The 18,266-nt window shown below is 33.5% G+C and overlaps 1 protein-coding gene and 3 non-coding genes across 13 annotated transcripts; all 4 read right to left on the bottom strand.

The window, feature by feature from the left end:
* Positions 1–1,760: 1,760 nt before the first annotated feature.
* On the bottom strand, positions 1,761–15,697 carry LOC114171900 (putative pentatricopeptide repeat-containing protein At1g64310). Of its 10 annotated transcripts, none has more exons than XR_014984527.1 (6): positions 15,582–15,697; positions 14,517–14,712; positions 12,703–14,421; positions 12,269–12,313; positions 9,491–9,599; positions 8,772–9,362 (listed from the first exon to the last, which is right to left on the bottom strand). XR_014984527.1 is itself a non-coding variant. In XM_085666402.1 (4 exons), the coding sequence occupies exons 1-3, from the start codon at positions 15,591–15,593 to the stop codon at positions 12,746–12,748; spliced, it is 1,884 nt and encodes a 627-aa protein (XP_085522528.1). In that variant the 5' UTR covers positions 15,594–15,696; the 3' UTR covers positions 8,772–9,599; positions 12,703–12,745. The 10 variants fall into 10 exon arrangements, 1 of the variants encoding a protein (XP_085522528.1); XR_014984530.1 differs by having other exon boundaries at positions 8,772–9,161; XR_014984533.1 differs by lacking the exon at positions 12,269–12,313 and having other exon boundaries at positions 12,703–13,552; positions 13,664–14,421; positions 15,582–15,600.
* On the bottom strand, positions 15,026–15,101 carry LOC114171907 (small nucleolar RNA snoR77Y). The gene has a single exon (XR_003601736.1). It is a non-coding gene; the product is annotated as a small nucleolar RNA snoR77Y (small nucleolar RNA).
* Positions 15,163–15,312, bottom strand: LOC114171904 (small nucleolar RNA snoR2/U65). The gene has a single exon (XR_003601733.1). It is a non-coding gene; the product is annotated as a small nucleolar RNA snoR2/U65 (small nucleolar RNA).
* On the bottom strand, positions 15,377–15,502 carry LOC114171906 (small nucleolar RNA Z112). The gene has a single exon (XR_003601735.1). It is a non-coding gene; the product is annotated as a small nucleolar RNA Z112 (small nucleolar RNA).
* Positions 15,698–18,266: the final 2,569 nt, after the last annotated feature.

The following is an 18,266-nucleotide window of genomic DNA, read 5'->3' as shown; positions in this document are numbered from 1 at the left end:
TAGTCACCTATAGCGACCGAAATTTTTAGTCTCTAAATATTACGTTTAGCCTCCAATTTAGAGACCAAAATAAATCTTATTCTGTAAAATATATTTTATATGTTAATCAGCCACCGAATATTTTTGGTCACTAAATATTATTTAATATGTAATGTTTTAGCAACCGATTTAACCAAAATAAATCTTATTCTATAAAATATATTTAATATGGTAATTTTCCACCAAATATTTTCGGTCACTAAACATTATTTAATATATAATGTTTTAATCATCGATTTAACAACCAAAATAATTCTTATTCTGTCAAATATATTTAATATGGTAATTAGCCATCGAATATTTTTGGTCACTAAACATTATTTAATATGTAATGTTTTAGCCACTGATTTAGTGACCGAAATAAATTTTATTTTATAAAATATATTTAATATGATATTTAGCCATCAAATTTTTTTGGCTTAAATACCTTTTTGGTCCTCATTTTGGTAGTGTTTGTTGCGGATGGTCCTCATTTTGACAGAATGTTTAAAATGGTCCTTATTTTGATCGAATGTTTAAAATGGTCCTCATTTTCGCAATTCGTGTTTTATTTGGTCCTTTCCTGTAACGCCGTTTAAATCATTGATGGACCATTGTACAAGTGACACATTTTATATTAGGGTGTGTTACGGGTACTGTAGAGGTGTGGTAATTAGATATTTGGGGATAAATAAGTGAGCTAGGGTTTTGGTAAGGAATGATGAATATCCCTTGCTGCCATGCTATTGCAGCAATGAATTTCATCAATATCAATGCTGAGGAATTCATACCAATCTGTTTCAAGAGATCCATCTATGAAGAAATATATCAATCCATCATCTTTCCAGTCAATGGTGAAGTCTTGTGGGAAAGAACTCCCTACCCTGACGTTCATCCACCACATAAGAGGATCTTACCAGGAAGACCCAAGAAAAAAAGAAGGTTGGAAGAGTGGGAGTTGAGAAAGGATAACACACAAATCAGCAAAGGAGGTCATAGAAAAATGTAGCATATGCCGTCAGATTGGACATAACAGGAACAATTGCCCCAAATAAGCCTGTGGATGATCAGACTGCAACACCGACTGAGACTGCATCGGATGCCCAAATTGTTAAGAATGCACCAACTGCTGAAACTGCTGAGAATGCACAAACTGTTGAAACTCAAACAACTCAACCACCAAGGAATGAAATGGAGAGTCAAGCAGCACCACTACATATACCAGAAGAACCATCTCAGTAGTTTAGGATGAAATTATAGATTAGGAGGAGACCATGATAGCAGCTACAAACCTCTTAGTTATTTTTTGGAATTTCTGATGCAGAATTTTTTATTGATGTACTGCATTTTGATTTTCCTTAAACTTCGTTCAATTTCACTTTTGTCAAACATTGATGTAGTGCATTTTGATGAGGATGAATTAACGTTATGAATTTAACTTCTTCCAGACTTAGATCAATTTAATTTCTCCCAAGCTTAGATCAATATCACTTACTTCAATGCTCAGATTAAGATGTCATTTTGAACATGTTGGGACTAATATCAACATAATCAAACTAATTCATTTCTTCATTTAACAATAGTACAAAACATATTGGACTTTAAAAGATTACACATAATAACAGTTCGAATAATACAATAACAACACAAGTGAACCCTATTACTAATTGCAGCCTCTTCTCAGCAACCTTCAATGACTTATCCTTTTCATCAACACCACCATTTGAAAAAGTTGCAGCCCACATTATTGGAACCACCACTCTGTAAATCAATAAACCAAAAATTAAAACCAATCTATTATTAACACAAAAATAAAAACAAATTGTACCCAAAATTTTCTACCAATATTCTTTGGAGTTCTTGCCATCATCAAAGCTGACATCTCTCAACTACAAATTGGGTTAATCCATTTCTTGTTGAACCACCAACAGTGCATGAAGTGATACAACACGGTTGCCTCCAACGATTACAACCAGAGGTAAAGGAAGAATATTGGGATCGTAACATACCTATATAATGGGATTGCAGGAAGAAAAAGATTGCAGCAACACCAATTGAGAATGGAGAAACAAGATTGCCAAAACTCACCAACTGTTCAAACATTCCCTACCAAAACCCTAGCCCACTTATTTATCCTCAAATATCTAATTACCACACTTGTACAGTACACGTAACACACTCTAATCCGTGCCACCTGTACAATGCTACAATGCTCCGTTAATGATTTAAACGGCGTTACAGAAAATGACCAAATAAAACACGAATTGCGAAAATGAGAACCATTTTAAACATTTGGTAAACATGAGGACCATTTTAAACATTCTGTCAAAATGAGGACCATCTGCAACAAACACTACGAAAATGAGGACCAAAAAGGTATTTAAGCCAATTTTTTTAGTCTGTAAATCATACACATATTTTTTTCATAAAATTATTTAATTAGATTAACTAACATGATAAAAGTTTTAAATTAATATTTAATATAAATTACAAAATAACTAAATTATTTACTTTTACAATTTGTTGCTACTCATAAGTTTTTTGCCTCCCACCTCCACCATCACCACCACCACCTTCGCCACCACAACCACCACCAACATCACCACCACCATTACCACAACCTCCACCACCACCATAACCAACATCACCACCACCACAACCACCACCAACACCACCATCACCACCACATCCACAACCACCACCATCACCACCACATGCCTCACCACCACCACCACCACCACTACAACAACATCCACCATCACCATAACCAACATCACAACCACCACCATCAACACCACCTTCACCACCACCACCACCACCATCACCACCACCACCACCATCACCATCACCATCACCATCACCATCACCATCACCATCACCATCACCACTACCACCACCACCACTACTACCACCACTACCACCACCAACACTACTACCACCACTACCACCACCACCTTTATCACCAACATCACCACCACCAACATCACCAGTGGCAGACCTTGGTCAAAAAGTTTGAAGGGGCCAAAATAATATATTCAAATTTTATATATTTAATTATTATTACTAATATAACAAAAGTATATATAATTTAGTATTAAAATTTTTGTATGTTTTTTCCTTATAAAAATTATAGTTTTGAAATTGTATTTGATATGAAACTATTTTAAATTAGTTTTTCTAATTTCATCTCTTTCCCTTGATATTCTCATATTTAAGCACGTTTTCTTATACTAAATTCCAAATAATTAATATGAAACATTCTGCCTATAATTTAAAAGAATCAATATGAAACTTCCCACTTATAATTCTTTGAATTTTAAGAAATGGTTATCTAATTCAACAATATTGAATTCCTAATATCATGCTTGAAAATAGGTGAACAAGTAAATTTGTATTATTTTTTATCTTCAAGGGTATCTTCCCTTTTATCACCTTAAAAAAAATTAATCTATTATTTTATTTTTCATCAGTGTACCTATTTAAAAGCAAATTAAGACTAAAATATAATTTATCAAAATCTAATAAAAAAAATTGAGACATAATTACTTAAAATAATATGATAATCAAGCCACATTTAAGAAATGATTATGAAAAAACATATGGTACATAACTTTTCTTTTTATATTCATAAAAAAAATATACAAAACACTCATAAGATGAAAAAAAAACTAAATATCAAACTAATATTTTTCTATCAAGAGAAGGGAGAGAGTTACCTTTTTATCTTAAAAGAGGACGGATGAGATCTAAGAACGAGAGAATGAATTTATATATAACTTTCTATTTCTTTTTTAAAACAAAAAACAAAAGAAGAGATACAAGAGTAATAAATAAATACAATACGTGAAAAACTTAAAATGGGGAAGAAGAAAAAAAATCTCAATAAATGTTATTATTCTTTATTATGTTTAATTTTTAATTTTATTATTTTCTAAAAAAATTAAAAAATATTGGGGGGGGGGGGGGGGGGGGGGGGGGGGGGGGGCATGGCCCTCCTGCGGACCTTCTATGGTCTGCCACTAACCACCACCACCAATTAGGAAAAGTTGACAATTACGTGTAAAAATATTTTAAATCTAAGTCTTATGAAAAATATATTGAGACTCAATTTATTTGTGTTAACAAATTTAATATGAATTTAATATATTTTAGTTTCCTACATCTATGTCATTATCCTCCATCTAGGTCTAATATAAACTAATTTAGTGACCATGAAAAATATTTACTATTACAACATTCTTTCATAAATATGTATTTATTATATTATGATTTTTTTTTTCAATTTCTGACTAAAATATTTTTATTTTAAATTTTATTAGTGGACTAATGACAATAAATAAATTGGTGATTTTTTATTTAAAAAGTAAAAGTTAATATCTAATTAGATTAAATTCATAAGAAGTAAATTTTATATTAATATATTGTAGTTAAATAAATTATTTAGTTTCAAAATAATTTAACTTATTCACCATACACATATTTCAGTCTTAGTACTTTTTGACATTCAACTTTCCCCTCTTCTTCGACTTTCCCCCTTTTCTTTGACAGCGAGCTCGACTTATTTTCCCCATTTCTTTATCGACCCTGAGTGAAAAGCCTTAATTTCGATTATGGAAGTTTCGGGAAAGCGATTTCCACATTTGTTTTTTTCCCCATCATCACATAACACTCACATAGAGATGAGAGGGACAAAGAGACCATGAGGAGACGAAACAAGAAAGCCACAACGAAGAACGCAAGAATGAGAACAACATGAGCACTCATAGCGCCGACGACGAGCTCACTAACAACGACGACAATTACCCGCGGGCCACGGTGGTTATCGAGCCAGGTTCGTTCTCGTTGTAGAATTTTTTTTTTCTTTTCTCATTGTCGTTTACCCTAATCGTTGATGTTTTGTCTCCTAAGAGTTGTGAAGGTAACTATGTGGCGACAGTCACCCACGGCGGCGTCGGTCTCCCACAACAACAACATAACAAGTGCGCTTCCTTCCCTTCCCAATTAATTTTATGTTTCTTCATTTTTCTTTGCTGCTTAATTGTGTTTATAGATAATTATTGAACTCAAATGAAATGCAATTTGATTGTTATAGTTTAGGAACACCATATTTTGTTTACTCTCTTGCCTTTTTAGCTTTTCCTTATGTTCATACAGGAATTTAATATTCTTTGTTTGATAGAATTGGCATTATTTATTTTTATGAGTATTTAATTTGGCTGAATTCCAACTCCAATTGTTGTAGTCGTGGAAGTTAATTATTTTATTTGAGGACTCCAATATTTTATTAGTGGTGTTGTTGTTATTGTTGTGAAGTGTTTGTTGTGTGATAAGCTTATTTACGGGCAGTAACATAGGGTGCTTTCTAAGTTGATAATGGAGGTGGGTTATACATAGTAGCCTGTGTGTTATTTCTTACTGCATTTTGTATCAATGTCATGTTAATTATATTAATTTACTAATGGGGAAAATAGTTTAATAGGAACAATGTTATTCTAAGTGTATCGTAAAGAAAAGAGACCTCAAATGTTCTTAAAAGTCCTCCAAACTCCAAAACTTATTTTTCCTTGTCACTGATGAACACAATAAATAAGCCCAAGTCCATTATAAGTGACCATGTTCGGTGTGTGAGTGAATGTCTTGAGCCTAATAATGTTTAAATATAAAAAGATATTGAGGATAACCACCCTTTGTAACTCTCGATTCCTTTGATGACGTTGCTAGCAAACAATGGTTTTCCTCTCTAAAAGGCAGTTGAATCAGTTGCAAACAAGTGTCTATTCACATACTTCTTTTAAAGTTGATGTTAAACTCACTAAGAAATAAGTGAAATATTTGACTAATTGAGAGGTAAATCACACAATGTACTTGTGATGAGATACGAGCCATCGTAGACCTCTTGGCGTCTTAAAGTATTAAATATACTTATTAGTTGAAAGGCAACTTGTGAGGGAAAAGAGTTGAAAAATGTTCCAAATGTTTAAGATAGCCCTTGCATAGCCATGGTGTATGTGTTAGAAAAACTCTAAGAAATTAAAAAAGAATTGTCTGTTACATATTACCATACATTAGTTTCTTTACTTACTTGTAGGTTAGTGGATGGATTGGAAATAGGATTGCTTGTACCTCCCAAAGTAAGAATGCTTAATGCTACTAAATTGTTGAGGAAAGTGAAACCATAGCATCTACCAACAGTGTTGCTATTGTTCCAGCATTGATAAAAGAGTACAAGGCAATGTATATTGTAGGGGAGGAATCTAAAAATATAATAGTAGAGTTTGAGTAAAAAACATAGCGAAAAATATAAGCCCCATTTTTTTCAGTTCTAAAGCGTTTTGGGTCTGGCCTTTTCATGGGCCTAAGGCCAGCCCATTTGAGGACCCCCAATACCCCTTTCCAGCCCCCTAATCCTCACTTGTCTCATTTTTGAAAAACAGTTTCTACCCCTCCTTTGTAGCATTTGAGAGCTCTGCTAGGGCACATGAAACCTTCCATTTTTGAGCTAGCTAAATCAGTTATGCCTCCAAGTAAATGGACATTAGAACTTTCTTGCTCTTTCTTCTCCTTTTCCTGTTCGAGTATGTAGGTTTGGATTAGGGTTCATCCTTATGCCCATGTTCTGTGTTTATATACACGTTTCAGCTCACTGTTTGATTCCTGGAGCTACGGTGTTCCTCGGCTAAGAGTTTGCCTTTGTTTTCTAGCGTTATCGAGGTAAGGGAAGCTAGGGTTTCACGTTATTTCTATTTTATGTGATTAGTGTTTTGTTGAATATGAGACAAGATTGGGAAAACCGTTAATTTTTGGTATATTTCCATGTTAGGGGTTCAAATATTCATGAAAGTGTGATATTTGACGTTATTTTTCGTATTCTGGAAGTGTCGCGTGGTCGCTAGGCGAGTGCCCTGGGTAGCTGGGCGACTATGTCTTTTTCTCATATGCACAGTTTTAGTAAAATTGATTTTCCCGACTCATTAACCGTTTGATTGAGCTCAAATTTGGACATTTGGTTCATAACATGCTATTTTGTGATTTGACTAGTTCGATCGTCGATTAGATGTCTGTACCTTGAGAAATGTGTCACGCATTATTACAGTAATTTTGGTTTTGTGATAATAAATTTTCTTAGGAATTTTGGTGTAAGAATTAGGTTGTGTGTTGTGCTTGATTGTATGGAATTGCAGGTACTTAAATGTTGGCACTCACTTATTTAGGATAAACACTATTTCATGATATATGTATGTCATGGTATGCATTTATAAAGTATGAGATTAAATGAAATCTTGTTATGTTGAGTATGAAATGGAAAACATGACTTGTTTGGTTGGTGGTGGATTGGCATGAGACTTGAATGATTGAGATGGCATGTGGAAATTGTTGGTAAAAGAGTTTCAAGGGAAACTCTTGCTGATGGTGGTTAGTGTATACCTTGATATAGAAGATGTCTAGATAAAGGAAGGTATCATGAACTTTAATAATCGTTCATGCTCACATAGAGCAGAATGATTTATGTGGTGAGAGTGACAGGAGGTCCTCGAGAATTGCATAAGAAAGGTATCTTCTTTCCTGCTCTGCGAATAAGCCAGTACGCGAGGACATCCTATCATCCTTGCCTTTCATCCTAGTATGAGTCCTGGCCTAATCAAAGTCAAAAGGACTCTCGTTGATTTTCCTTAAAAAAGCCATCGATCGATTCCACTTATTTCTGCCACTGGCTTGCTCTCTTCGGTCTGCCGTCAGTCTTCGATCGGTCTATCGAGAGTAAAAAAGGTCTATCCTATATAAAATAAACGAATGGCTCTTCCACCCGTCCTTCTAAGGAGCTTCTTGTTTAGCAGTTCTATCACTGGGAACTACATATAGTAAGGCGGCTTCTAGAGGTCCGAAGATCCAATCCAATTCCATTTTGCGCTTAGCACGCGGAGAGAGTTGTTTTGCCGATCTGTCTTTTGTTTGTTTTGAGATCTTTCTTCGTTAGATTAGATCTGGCTTTCAGGATTGGCTAAATGATATACATTCTGGATAGAGATGAATGCTTTGGGACATATTGGGTCCAAGACATTAGAGGATTAAATATTTATTAAATATTGACATTCCACCATTTGGGCAAGGTTTCATCGACATTCCACCATAATATTTATTAAATATTGACAGGGAACTTAATAAGAATTGCGACGATTGATACTCACCGATAAAATAAAGGGGAAAGCGCAAATTAATCTCTTTACGTTTGCATCATGTGTGTGAAACAACAACCACTTTGTATCTAAACTTAAAAGAGTGGTATCTTGATTCTTATGGTTTTTCTTCTTGTTGTCATAAGTTTTCTCTACCCCGATCAAATCATTGATTAATCTCATTTCATTTGTGATATCGTTAGTGTCGCTTGCTTAGCGAGTTTTCACATATAGCAAAGACCAAAAACAGAATTCACAGCTAAATAGATCATCCCCACATGATGTTATTGTAATATATCTAATTACTACAGTGTGTTACAGTAATGTATCTAACTACTACATCAACTCATTGGATTGATTCTTAAGGTCTTTACATTGTGGAAAAAACCTTTATTAAATTTTCAATTAAATATTAATAGCACCTGTTAAATGTAGGGTGTTCATGGCTTCCGTAGCATGTTAATTCAACCGACAGAAGCATCTTGATTTGAATTAGGATGATATTTGGATAGTATCTAAACCAAACCGTTCAAACCCACTGTCTTTGGGTTCAAGTAATGCATTTTTAACTAGCAAACATAACGACCAAATCACTTATGTGGTACTTTATTTGTAAACTATCATACAAAAAAGAACATATCTGAATATTGTGTTGTATGTGAGCACATTAGGGTACAACAAAATCAATCACAAATACAAAAGAATAATTAAACTCCTAAAATTGTTGTAACAGCAACACTTATTTATGGGGATAATTATTTCAAATATAACACTCCTCTCCAGGTTAAAGCACAATCTTGCTAAAATGTAATCATGATGAAAGCTTCCAAGAACTTGCTGAGAATGTCGGTCAACCAGTCATTAGAGTTGACAAAGTCACTTATAAATTCCTCTTAAAACAGATTTTTTTCTTAGTAGCAATCTATCTGTGTTTGGCCCGATCAAGAAAGATTGGATTTGATGTATTGCCTATCAGAAATATAACTTGATTGTCACATATAAATGTCATATATTGAATGTCTCCTAATTTAGCCACGTACTTGCATGCAACCGATACCGTAGCACAATTTTCAACCACAAATATGTTATGCTTCTTTCTCCTCAATTAAACGAAATTTCCTCCCATAAGACCACATTACCTAGAAGTGGGTCTCTTGTATGATCATGATACTGCCAAAATCATATTAGAGTAACAAGTAATTTTGGCATTTCCTTTATTTTCTTATATATATGTACCAAACAATATGAATGACAACATCTAACTGATTATCACAAGTGAAATTAAGAAAGTGACTTACCACTAACTATAAAGGTGATGCCAGGTATGGTGACAATAAGATGGTTGAGTTTTCCTACGAAACGGCCCCTTTAACCTTGTTGAAGATTGACATTGGGACCCAAGTATAACTGAGATGGCAATCAAGAACATCAGTCTCAGAATATCGAAGCATATTTTATTGGGTAATGCAAATAAGAAAAGCATTGGACAATTTCACAAGTATTTGAGGGTCCTAAGTCTTTTGTCTAAAACTAAATGAAGAGGTGAGTTTTGAGTCTTTATTATGTCATTTACTAGTGATTATGTCATCAACGTAGATGACATAATAAATGCACCGCCAGTGAATGGAGAAAATAGAGTGATCAACTTTACATCGAGTTATGGTGAAATGTATTAAGGCGGAGATAAAACAGCCAAACTACTAGGCATGATGAGACCACTTCAAACCTCTGGGAGAATGACAAAGCAAACAACAAGACAAGACTCACCAAAAACACTAAAACGTGATACTAATACGGATAAACTTCATGCAACTTACCATGTAACAAGGCATATTTAATATACAACTAGTGTAGAAGTTAAAGGAAGTCTATTAGAGCAGATGATTTAATTGAAAACCGTTTGATCCAATCTTTACTGTATAAACCCAAGCCATTACTAGTCTTGTCAGGAGTTAAGGGAACAAGCTCCCAAATGCCAATGGAGTGTAAAGCTCTCATACCATCCAACATTGCCAAGCACCAATATGGTTTAGTTGTGGCTTCATATGTAAACTTAAGAATAGACGCAAAATTTAAAGAAGAGACAGAGTAGGTGTAATGTTACTGGAATGTGTTTTCGTTGTTGGCATGTAATCAATGGAGGTGGAGCAAAAGCAAAAATTGGAGCCAAACCAATAGGTCCACTATACAAAGGTTTTGTAGTGATTATCATCAGGTACAGTGAAGGAGAGGGGGCAGGTCTCAAAAAAAATAGTAACTCGGTAAAGACTATATTGTTGAAGTTGAGGTAAAAAAACTATGATAACCCTTTTGGAGATCTGAGTAACCTAAAAATAAATGCATTCGAGAGATTTGATAGAAAGTTTAAAAATACCTAATTTAAGGTCATGGCCAAAACATGTGAAACTAAATATAAGGAGAGAAACAAGGTAAAAAGTCTATCTGCAATACAAGACATAATAGGAACCTGATTGCAAAAAACAAAAAGTGAAGAAACGTTTGGACAAGATGACATGTGAGAAAAGCATCATCCCAAAAGTGAAGAGGAACATAATGAAAAAATTGTATTTTTTTTTTAATAAAGCATCTCTTGAACTCTTAACGGAGAACTTGCCGCCCTAGATGCAGAAAGTAATATGGATGCCCATTATATAACACAACTTTCTTTTCAACTTTCTAAATCAGCGCATCATATACCATGAAAAGGAATAATAGCTAACAAAAATATGAAAACAGGGAACCTAGCCAACTATCAAGCCTGTAACAGCAACAAGCCATCTGGTAGAATATCATTTATCTACTGCAAACTAAAGCACAAGGATAATACGGAAAACCATTGGTTCTTACAACCCAGTCAAAAAATAAAAAATAAATAAACTGCCTTAATATTGAAATTTTTTGTTATTATAGAAACCTCAGAAAAAAAAATCTTAAAGTTTTTAGTCACAAACAATCCTACAATTTTCCTTTCACCCAATCAAATGGTGTTCTATCTTCGTATCAGTAGGATATCATTAATCATTAATGTAATACAAAGAGAAACATAAATGGTTCCAATTTCCAAATCACAGTATTCTCTCATTCTCAAGTTACATTGCACTCGCACTCATAGAATTACTACATCATCAATCAGAGGAACAAAACAAAACTAATACATCAACAAGTATCATTGAAGAAAAGAGAAATAGAAAAATAAAAGTTAAGTTGATCATGAAATTTCTTGAAAAGTTTCCTTATATCAATTAAAAAACTCATGCAATGGATCATGAAGGATTGGGATGTAGAATTCACCAAGATGTTCCTTGGAGGCATTATCACCTAGAAGCTAAGTTCAAGGAGGGATCAACCAAAGCAGAATTTGCAAACAAGGTTGAACGCTACAAGTGCAATTACTTGTTAAATTGAGATCTCCGCTCAATTTGTGTGAGATCATCAGAACAGAAGGATGTGCATATTGTGAACTAGAAAGAAAAGGGATTAGGGTGGGTTCATAGATCACACAATTAATCTTGCTTTTTACCCTAGAACATGTGAAATTTGGCTTTGGATTAAAAGTACTTTGGTTGCAGATTTGCAAAGAACTGATCTCTTTAATCGGTTCGAGTTGACCGAACTGGACATTAAATTAAAAAATGGGTAGCATTAAAAGCCGAAATAAATGAAAAATTGAGGTCACAACAGATTTTCCTGTGTCTATAGGTTTGTACCAATGATCAATTTGAACCCTAATCTTTTTACCCTGAGGCTTGTTTGTAGACTTGCCAACAGAGTATATCTAGGTGTCAATGGCATGCTTCTTATAAATAATGTAATCTTAGTAGGAGTGTTGAGAAAGGAAATAAATGGAAAAGTTAGAACTTTAGAGGTGTGAGATAAGCTTTGGAACCACAGGCAGAGTATAAAGAAAAAGAACATCAATCTTAGGTTAGACATAAAAGTTGGAGATCAATACCCTATCACATAGTCACATAGTTTAAGTATTTTTTTTACATGAACTGACTTTGAATAGAACAAAACCCCCCGGAACCATGTATATGAAAAATATAGCAAGAGAAAGAGGGTATTTGAAAATATACCAAGAGAACATATAGGCAGCACTTGAGTGAGATCAGCCACTGAAACTAACGGAACAAATGCATAATTTAAAAATAAGTGAGATTAGAATTTAATCATTATTTCAGAAATCTAACTCAGGCATGAGTTCGCACTAGTATGTAAATACATGGATTGGTTAATGCACGGTTACTTTGGACTCTGTTATGAACACCTTTATTACATATATTCCAATCAATTTGATCTAATAAACAAAAAATGAATGATGTTACTCTCAATGTGTTTTCTACCAGGCATAGAGACTTTAAAGAAACTCCTGATTGTGTGATTTTATAGATGAGAATTCCATGCTTTTTTCTTAAAAGACAATTCCCAAAGACCAATTCTATGCATTCCAAGAAGTCAAAATAGTAGAAGAAGCAAAAAATATGCAAATATACGTTTAACATTGTAATACCTTTTGGAGAATCCTCTCTGTTTCTGGAAAGAGAGGCAACTGGCTAACTGCTTTCAATCCAGCTTAGTCCGGGCATTTTTCTCATACGTCCTGTTATTTTATCCCTCAACATCTTAACATCATCCCACCTCCCATCACCCGCGTATATATTAGAAAGCATAATTCTGTATACATTATCGGCAGGATTATTTGCAAAAAGCTGCTGTGCTACAGTTTCTGCCAGCTCAGAATTTCCGCGAGAATTACAGCAAGATAATAAGGCTCCCAGGATGGCCTTGTCTACAGGTTCTGGTAAAGACCGGATCAGACTGTAAGCCTCTTCCAACTCCCCAGAACTTCCAAGGAGCTTCACCATGTAAACATAGTGTTCAGCCCTAGGTCTGATGTTAAATTCTTCCTCCATTCTCCGGAAAATCTCGCGACCATCTTTGACGAGGCCACCATGACAACAGGCAGAAAGGAGAGAAGAGAATGTGGCTTCATCAGGTACCAATCCTTTCTCCAGCATCTTTTCAAACACCTTAAAAGCCTCGTAAGCATATCCATGCAAGCCAAAAGCCAAAATTATAGAATTATAAGAAACAACATTCCGCTCTGGCATTATCCTGAAAACACTAATTCCCAACTGCAAACAACCACACTTTGAATACATATCTATTAGAGCAGAGGAGACCCTGACATCTAGTTCCAATCCATGCCGAAGAGCATATCCATGTACCTCGCACCCAAGTCCTACATTTGCCGTCCGAGCAATAGAAGCCAATACACTGGCAACCAAGACAGTATCTGCCTTCCTGTCTTCAATGTTTAATTTCCTAAAAAGGTACAGCACTTTCTCAAACACCCCAGCCTGAGAATACCACATAATAAGAGCAGACCATGTGACCAAATCAGGATTCAAAATACTGCAAAAGACTCTATATGCATAATCCATACACTTACATCTCGAGTAAAAACTCACCAGCAAACTACTAACATGAGAGTCAGCATCAAGCCCACTCTTTTGACTTAAACAATGTAATCCTTGGCCAATGCTCAGCACCCCAGAATCTACAATACCCACAAGCAACCCAGCCAGGGTATATCCATCAGGCTTCTTCCCGACAAGTTTCATCGCACTAAACATCTGCATCCCCACATCCCATAGACCAGAGCTCCCATAGCCAGAAATCAACGAATTCCATAAAACTATATCTGGTTCAGTGATCCTATTGAACACTCTACGCGCTTCATGAACAAGACCAAGTTTTGAATAAGCAGTCACAAGTGCACTGCAACAAACAGGGTCCAGTCCTAATCCTGCAGCCACAGCACCTCCATGAACACGCCTTAGCATACCGTAATCAAAGTTGTCAGCACACGCACGTATAACACAAGCATAAGTGTGACCATCAGGACTTATGTCAGCCCCAAGCATGGTTCTAAACAGAGAGATTGCGCTGAAAAATCTTTGGGACTGCGCGAAAGCTCGAATCATGGAATTCCAAAGGTAGACACTTCGGTCGGAAGTTTTGTCGAACACATGATGGGCCGAGTTGATGTCGCTGTTGACTGCATACTGCCTGAGAATTTTTGTTGCGTAAAAAGGGTCTTCTGAGAGATAGGTCTTCAAAAGGAATGCGTGTAACTGCTTCACCCTCAAGAGAGACCTACAAATGTTGCTGAGTTCGGAATGAAGCCATTCAAACGGAATGAACATTAAGATAACAATGTTAACTTCTGACAGCAACAAAGACAACACTTGTGAGTTGATAAGCATGAGATTTTTTTTTTTGTTTTTTTTGCATAAAAAAGCTTGGTGAGAATCGGATTACCAGGAAGGTGGTGTTGGTGTTTATGCATAAAACAGAGGCGCTGGTCGGCAAAAATGGAGTCTGCGCCTTCGGCGAAGAGGGAGACGGGTTCTATTGGAGTACTTGAACATTTTGTAGCTGCAGGTGACCATGGAAATTGTTGCATGCAGTGAAGGATTTGATGGAGGAAAGGAAATAGAAGATGAAGGCCATGGGTCTGAAATATAAAATAAGTAATGGAGGAGTTGGGGATTGTGAGAGACAAACAAGTCACATAAATGACATGTAATTTAAGTTAAGAGGAATCTTGATATTTTACATTGCTAATTCGTTTGTCTGCAAACAAGGGGAACAATAATCGGCAAACAAAGACATTTTAAGCATCAATTCACAAACAATAATAATCATATTATATATTTCGCTCTTCACCTGAGGTATTTATGCACAGCAAGAAAAGTGAAAAAAGTAACAACACTGAAGATAAATAAATAAAAAAGATGAAACTTGAACAAATTTTCATCCAAGTAATTAGAAAGCCTCAGTCAGCCACAGATTCTCATCAAATATCAGACGGTAATTCCAAATAAAATAAATCATCATCGGCTTCGCCACAAGCATGACAACATAAAACTAAAACAAACAACACAAAGTTCAAACGAAGAATAAAAAATGTAATCGCACAAAACGGCTCCGCAAATCATAAAGTATGAAATCCACAGATTCCTATCAAAACAAACGAAATTCACTTTTGATTTTGGTCCAATCATAGTATCACTGGTCACTGCAATTAAAGCTACCAGCGACGTGGCATCAGACCTAACCCTAGAAAACAAAATTAAAAACTAAAAAAGAATTTAAATAACAACAATTAAGAAAAAAAATACCCTCAAAGACCCGTTCCAAATCGCACACACAGCGCCACAAAGAACAAGTTCTTCGATTGGCGCTGCGTTTAGAGTGTCATACGGCACTTCCTATCAATTATGGGAGATCTTCCTCACAGGGCATTTTCGCTTATCCATTGTATCTGAATCTAACATGTACAAAATTAAGCACAAAAACGATGACTATGAGAGAATCACATACTATTGAATACATCAAGCCAACCCTAACATGACATCGCACTCAGTTGCGAAGCCAACCCTAAAACAAGATCGCACTCAGTTGTGAAGCCAATCCCACTGAGAAAGAACTTTGGATGTGAGGTTTATAGACATGACTGTGCCGTTAGGTTAGAGAAGAGCATGTCAACGAAAATGGGCTTTCAGTAATGCAAATGGCCCAAATGTGTTTTAATTATATACTTGAAAAGATATTCTAAACAACAAAATGTTTAGAAAATATTGAGTATAAAAACAAAAATCAAATATTTATTAAAATACATAATGAAATATCTCTTTTTATTTCCTATGAATAATGAATACTTAAGTGTAAATTAATCAATATAATCAAAGAGTAATACAAGAAGTTATGTAATTAATCTCGAAAGAAATATTTTATTATTTACCTTTTTGCTTCATAAATTTAACATCTTAAGTGGTTTTTCAAAATTAATTACTTGTTAATGTTAATTTTCTCTTTAATAAAGACATGTGACAAACCAAATGTGTGTTCAATTATATTTACAAATAACGGAGTTTAAAAAAATTAATAAAACTAAAATTGTTATATTAAAATTGTTATAGTTGTCAAGAGTCATGACGACTTCAATGTTAATATTAATTTATAAAAAGTGATAGTTAAGATAACTTGAGTATTAATGTTTTATACTAATGTCATCAAGAATCACGACGATTCTAGTACAAAATATTAATATTAAAGTCGTCATGACTCTTGACAACTTCACATTTTTTAAGTCATCATAAATCCGCATGACTCATAATATGTTTTTGACTTGCCCATTTTCGTAATATCCGAACAATTTTTTTTCGCATATGTAAAAAAAATACCATTGTTTGAGTGTGTAATTTTAATCTTTAGTGCATAAAACTTAAATACAAGATCGAAAGGTCAAAGTATTTCTTAATATAGGTTCACTAAAAGATAAAATAGTCTATATTTAAAGATTTCTTATATTATTATTATTCAATCAAAAATATTAATCTATACACCATGAGAGAATGCACTTGTTTTATAATTATATTTTGAAGTTTTTCTTCTAAGATCTTTTTATTTTAAGCAAATAAAAATAAATTTTATTATTTAATAATATATAGATCAATAAAAACACAATTTTTCCACTTAAAGAAGTAACAATAAATTAATACAACAACAAATATTTAATGATTTCAAATTCAATATAAATCTTCATCAAATATTTATTTCCCTCCCACAATTATCTTTAAAACATTCTTAAAAAACTATTCATTTTATAAGATTATTAGCCTTTTACAATACCTATTTAACAAAATCCTTGTACAATATTTTTTTATTATATCACACTCGTAAAGTATAAAAATATTTAATACTTATTAATTAGAAGGCTATTACTTCCTGCACCCCTCAAATTTCTTTCTGCACTCAATCAAATGTGTGAAATATTAAAACTAACCTTAAAGGTGTTTTAATGATTTAACCCTATGCATTCTTCTGGAGTTGCACGTTTGGTCCCTTTAACCTCACAGTTGCAGGAAGCAATTGCCTAATTAGCATTATACAGAGGACTTTTCCTATGGGACCAAAAGTAATCTAATGCCGAAATGATTCAAGGTTTTATTCGATGGCTTTAGATCCGTATTTTATGATTTATATAGGTTTTTGTTTCATTTTTTTTTTCTAAAATCGTAAGATAATGGTACGTGTTTATATCATTATTTGTTGATAGACACTATGAATGCTAAAAATAGTAAGAAAATTAAACATGAACCCTAATACTCAGCCTCATCCACATGCATTAACTCCATGTTGCTTATATCCTCAAGTCTTCATTCACAGTATAACTCCCTCACAATGACAAACACAAAATGTTGCCTTCCAATTACATTGTTCTCTATTTTCCTTGTCCACCATTCTCCATTTTTTCCAAGTACATACGACAGTCACTTCTTTAAAAATTATTTATTATTAAATAATAATTTGTTCTTATTCAATAATAATTATTATTATTTTATTACAGTATTCATAATAAAGATATTAAAATAGATTTTAACTTCTGAGTCAACTTGGCTCACCACAAATTCAAGCAAAATTAGATCAAGAAAAATTTAGCTTTTTCAAAAATGGATTGCCCAACCCAATTAACCCTAGATTCAAACCAGGTTTAGGATGAGTTGACAACTCACTTAACCCAAACATTATTTTATAATATTTTTTAAAATTTTTTAATAACCATTTATGACTTCTAATTATATAGATTCACAATAGTTAAATTGTAAATTACTCATATTTGAGTAAATTTTATCAAATATTTTGATTATATTTATTTATAATTTAAATATTTAATTAATTTGATTATCATATTATATACATTATACTTTAATCTTTAATTATAATTTTGATAATAAATTACTTAATTAATTATCTTATAAATAAATTTTTTTAAATTAACATAACAAAAATATGTAATTTTTTTATTTATATTTTATTAAATAACACGATAGAAAATATATAATATTATTTCTTAGACTATATAAACACATTTTTAAAAATAATACATCATATACCAATGAAGAATATGATGAAGTCATTGGTTCTTCTGTCATCTCATGAATTATTTAAAAAATTATTTAAATATATGAAAACTTTTACATTGCTAATTCGTTTGTCTGCATA

Source organism: Vigna unguiculata, chromosome 9, assembly GCF_037176805.1.
Source record: "Vigna unguiculata cultivar grain cowpea cultivar isolate G323 ecotype 2 chromosome 9, ASM3717680v1, whole genome shotgun sequence".
In the NCBI taxonomy this organism is placed as follows: Eukaryota; Viridiplantae; Streptophyta; class Magnoliopsida; order Fabales; family Fabaceae; genus Vigna; species Vigna unguiculata.
Note: the sequence above shows the minus strand (reverse complement) of the source record. Positions and strands in the feature narration are given on the sequence as shown.

Coding starts and splice junctions, on each gene's coding strand:
- LOC114171900 (XM_085666402.1), bottom strand. Junction 14,422..14,516: donor ACACCAACACCACCTTCCTG/GTAATCCGATTC, acceptor TGTTGCTGTCAG/AAGTTAACATTGTTATCTTA.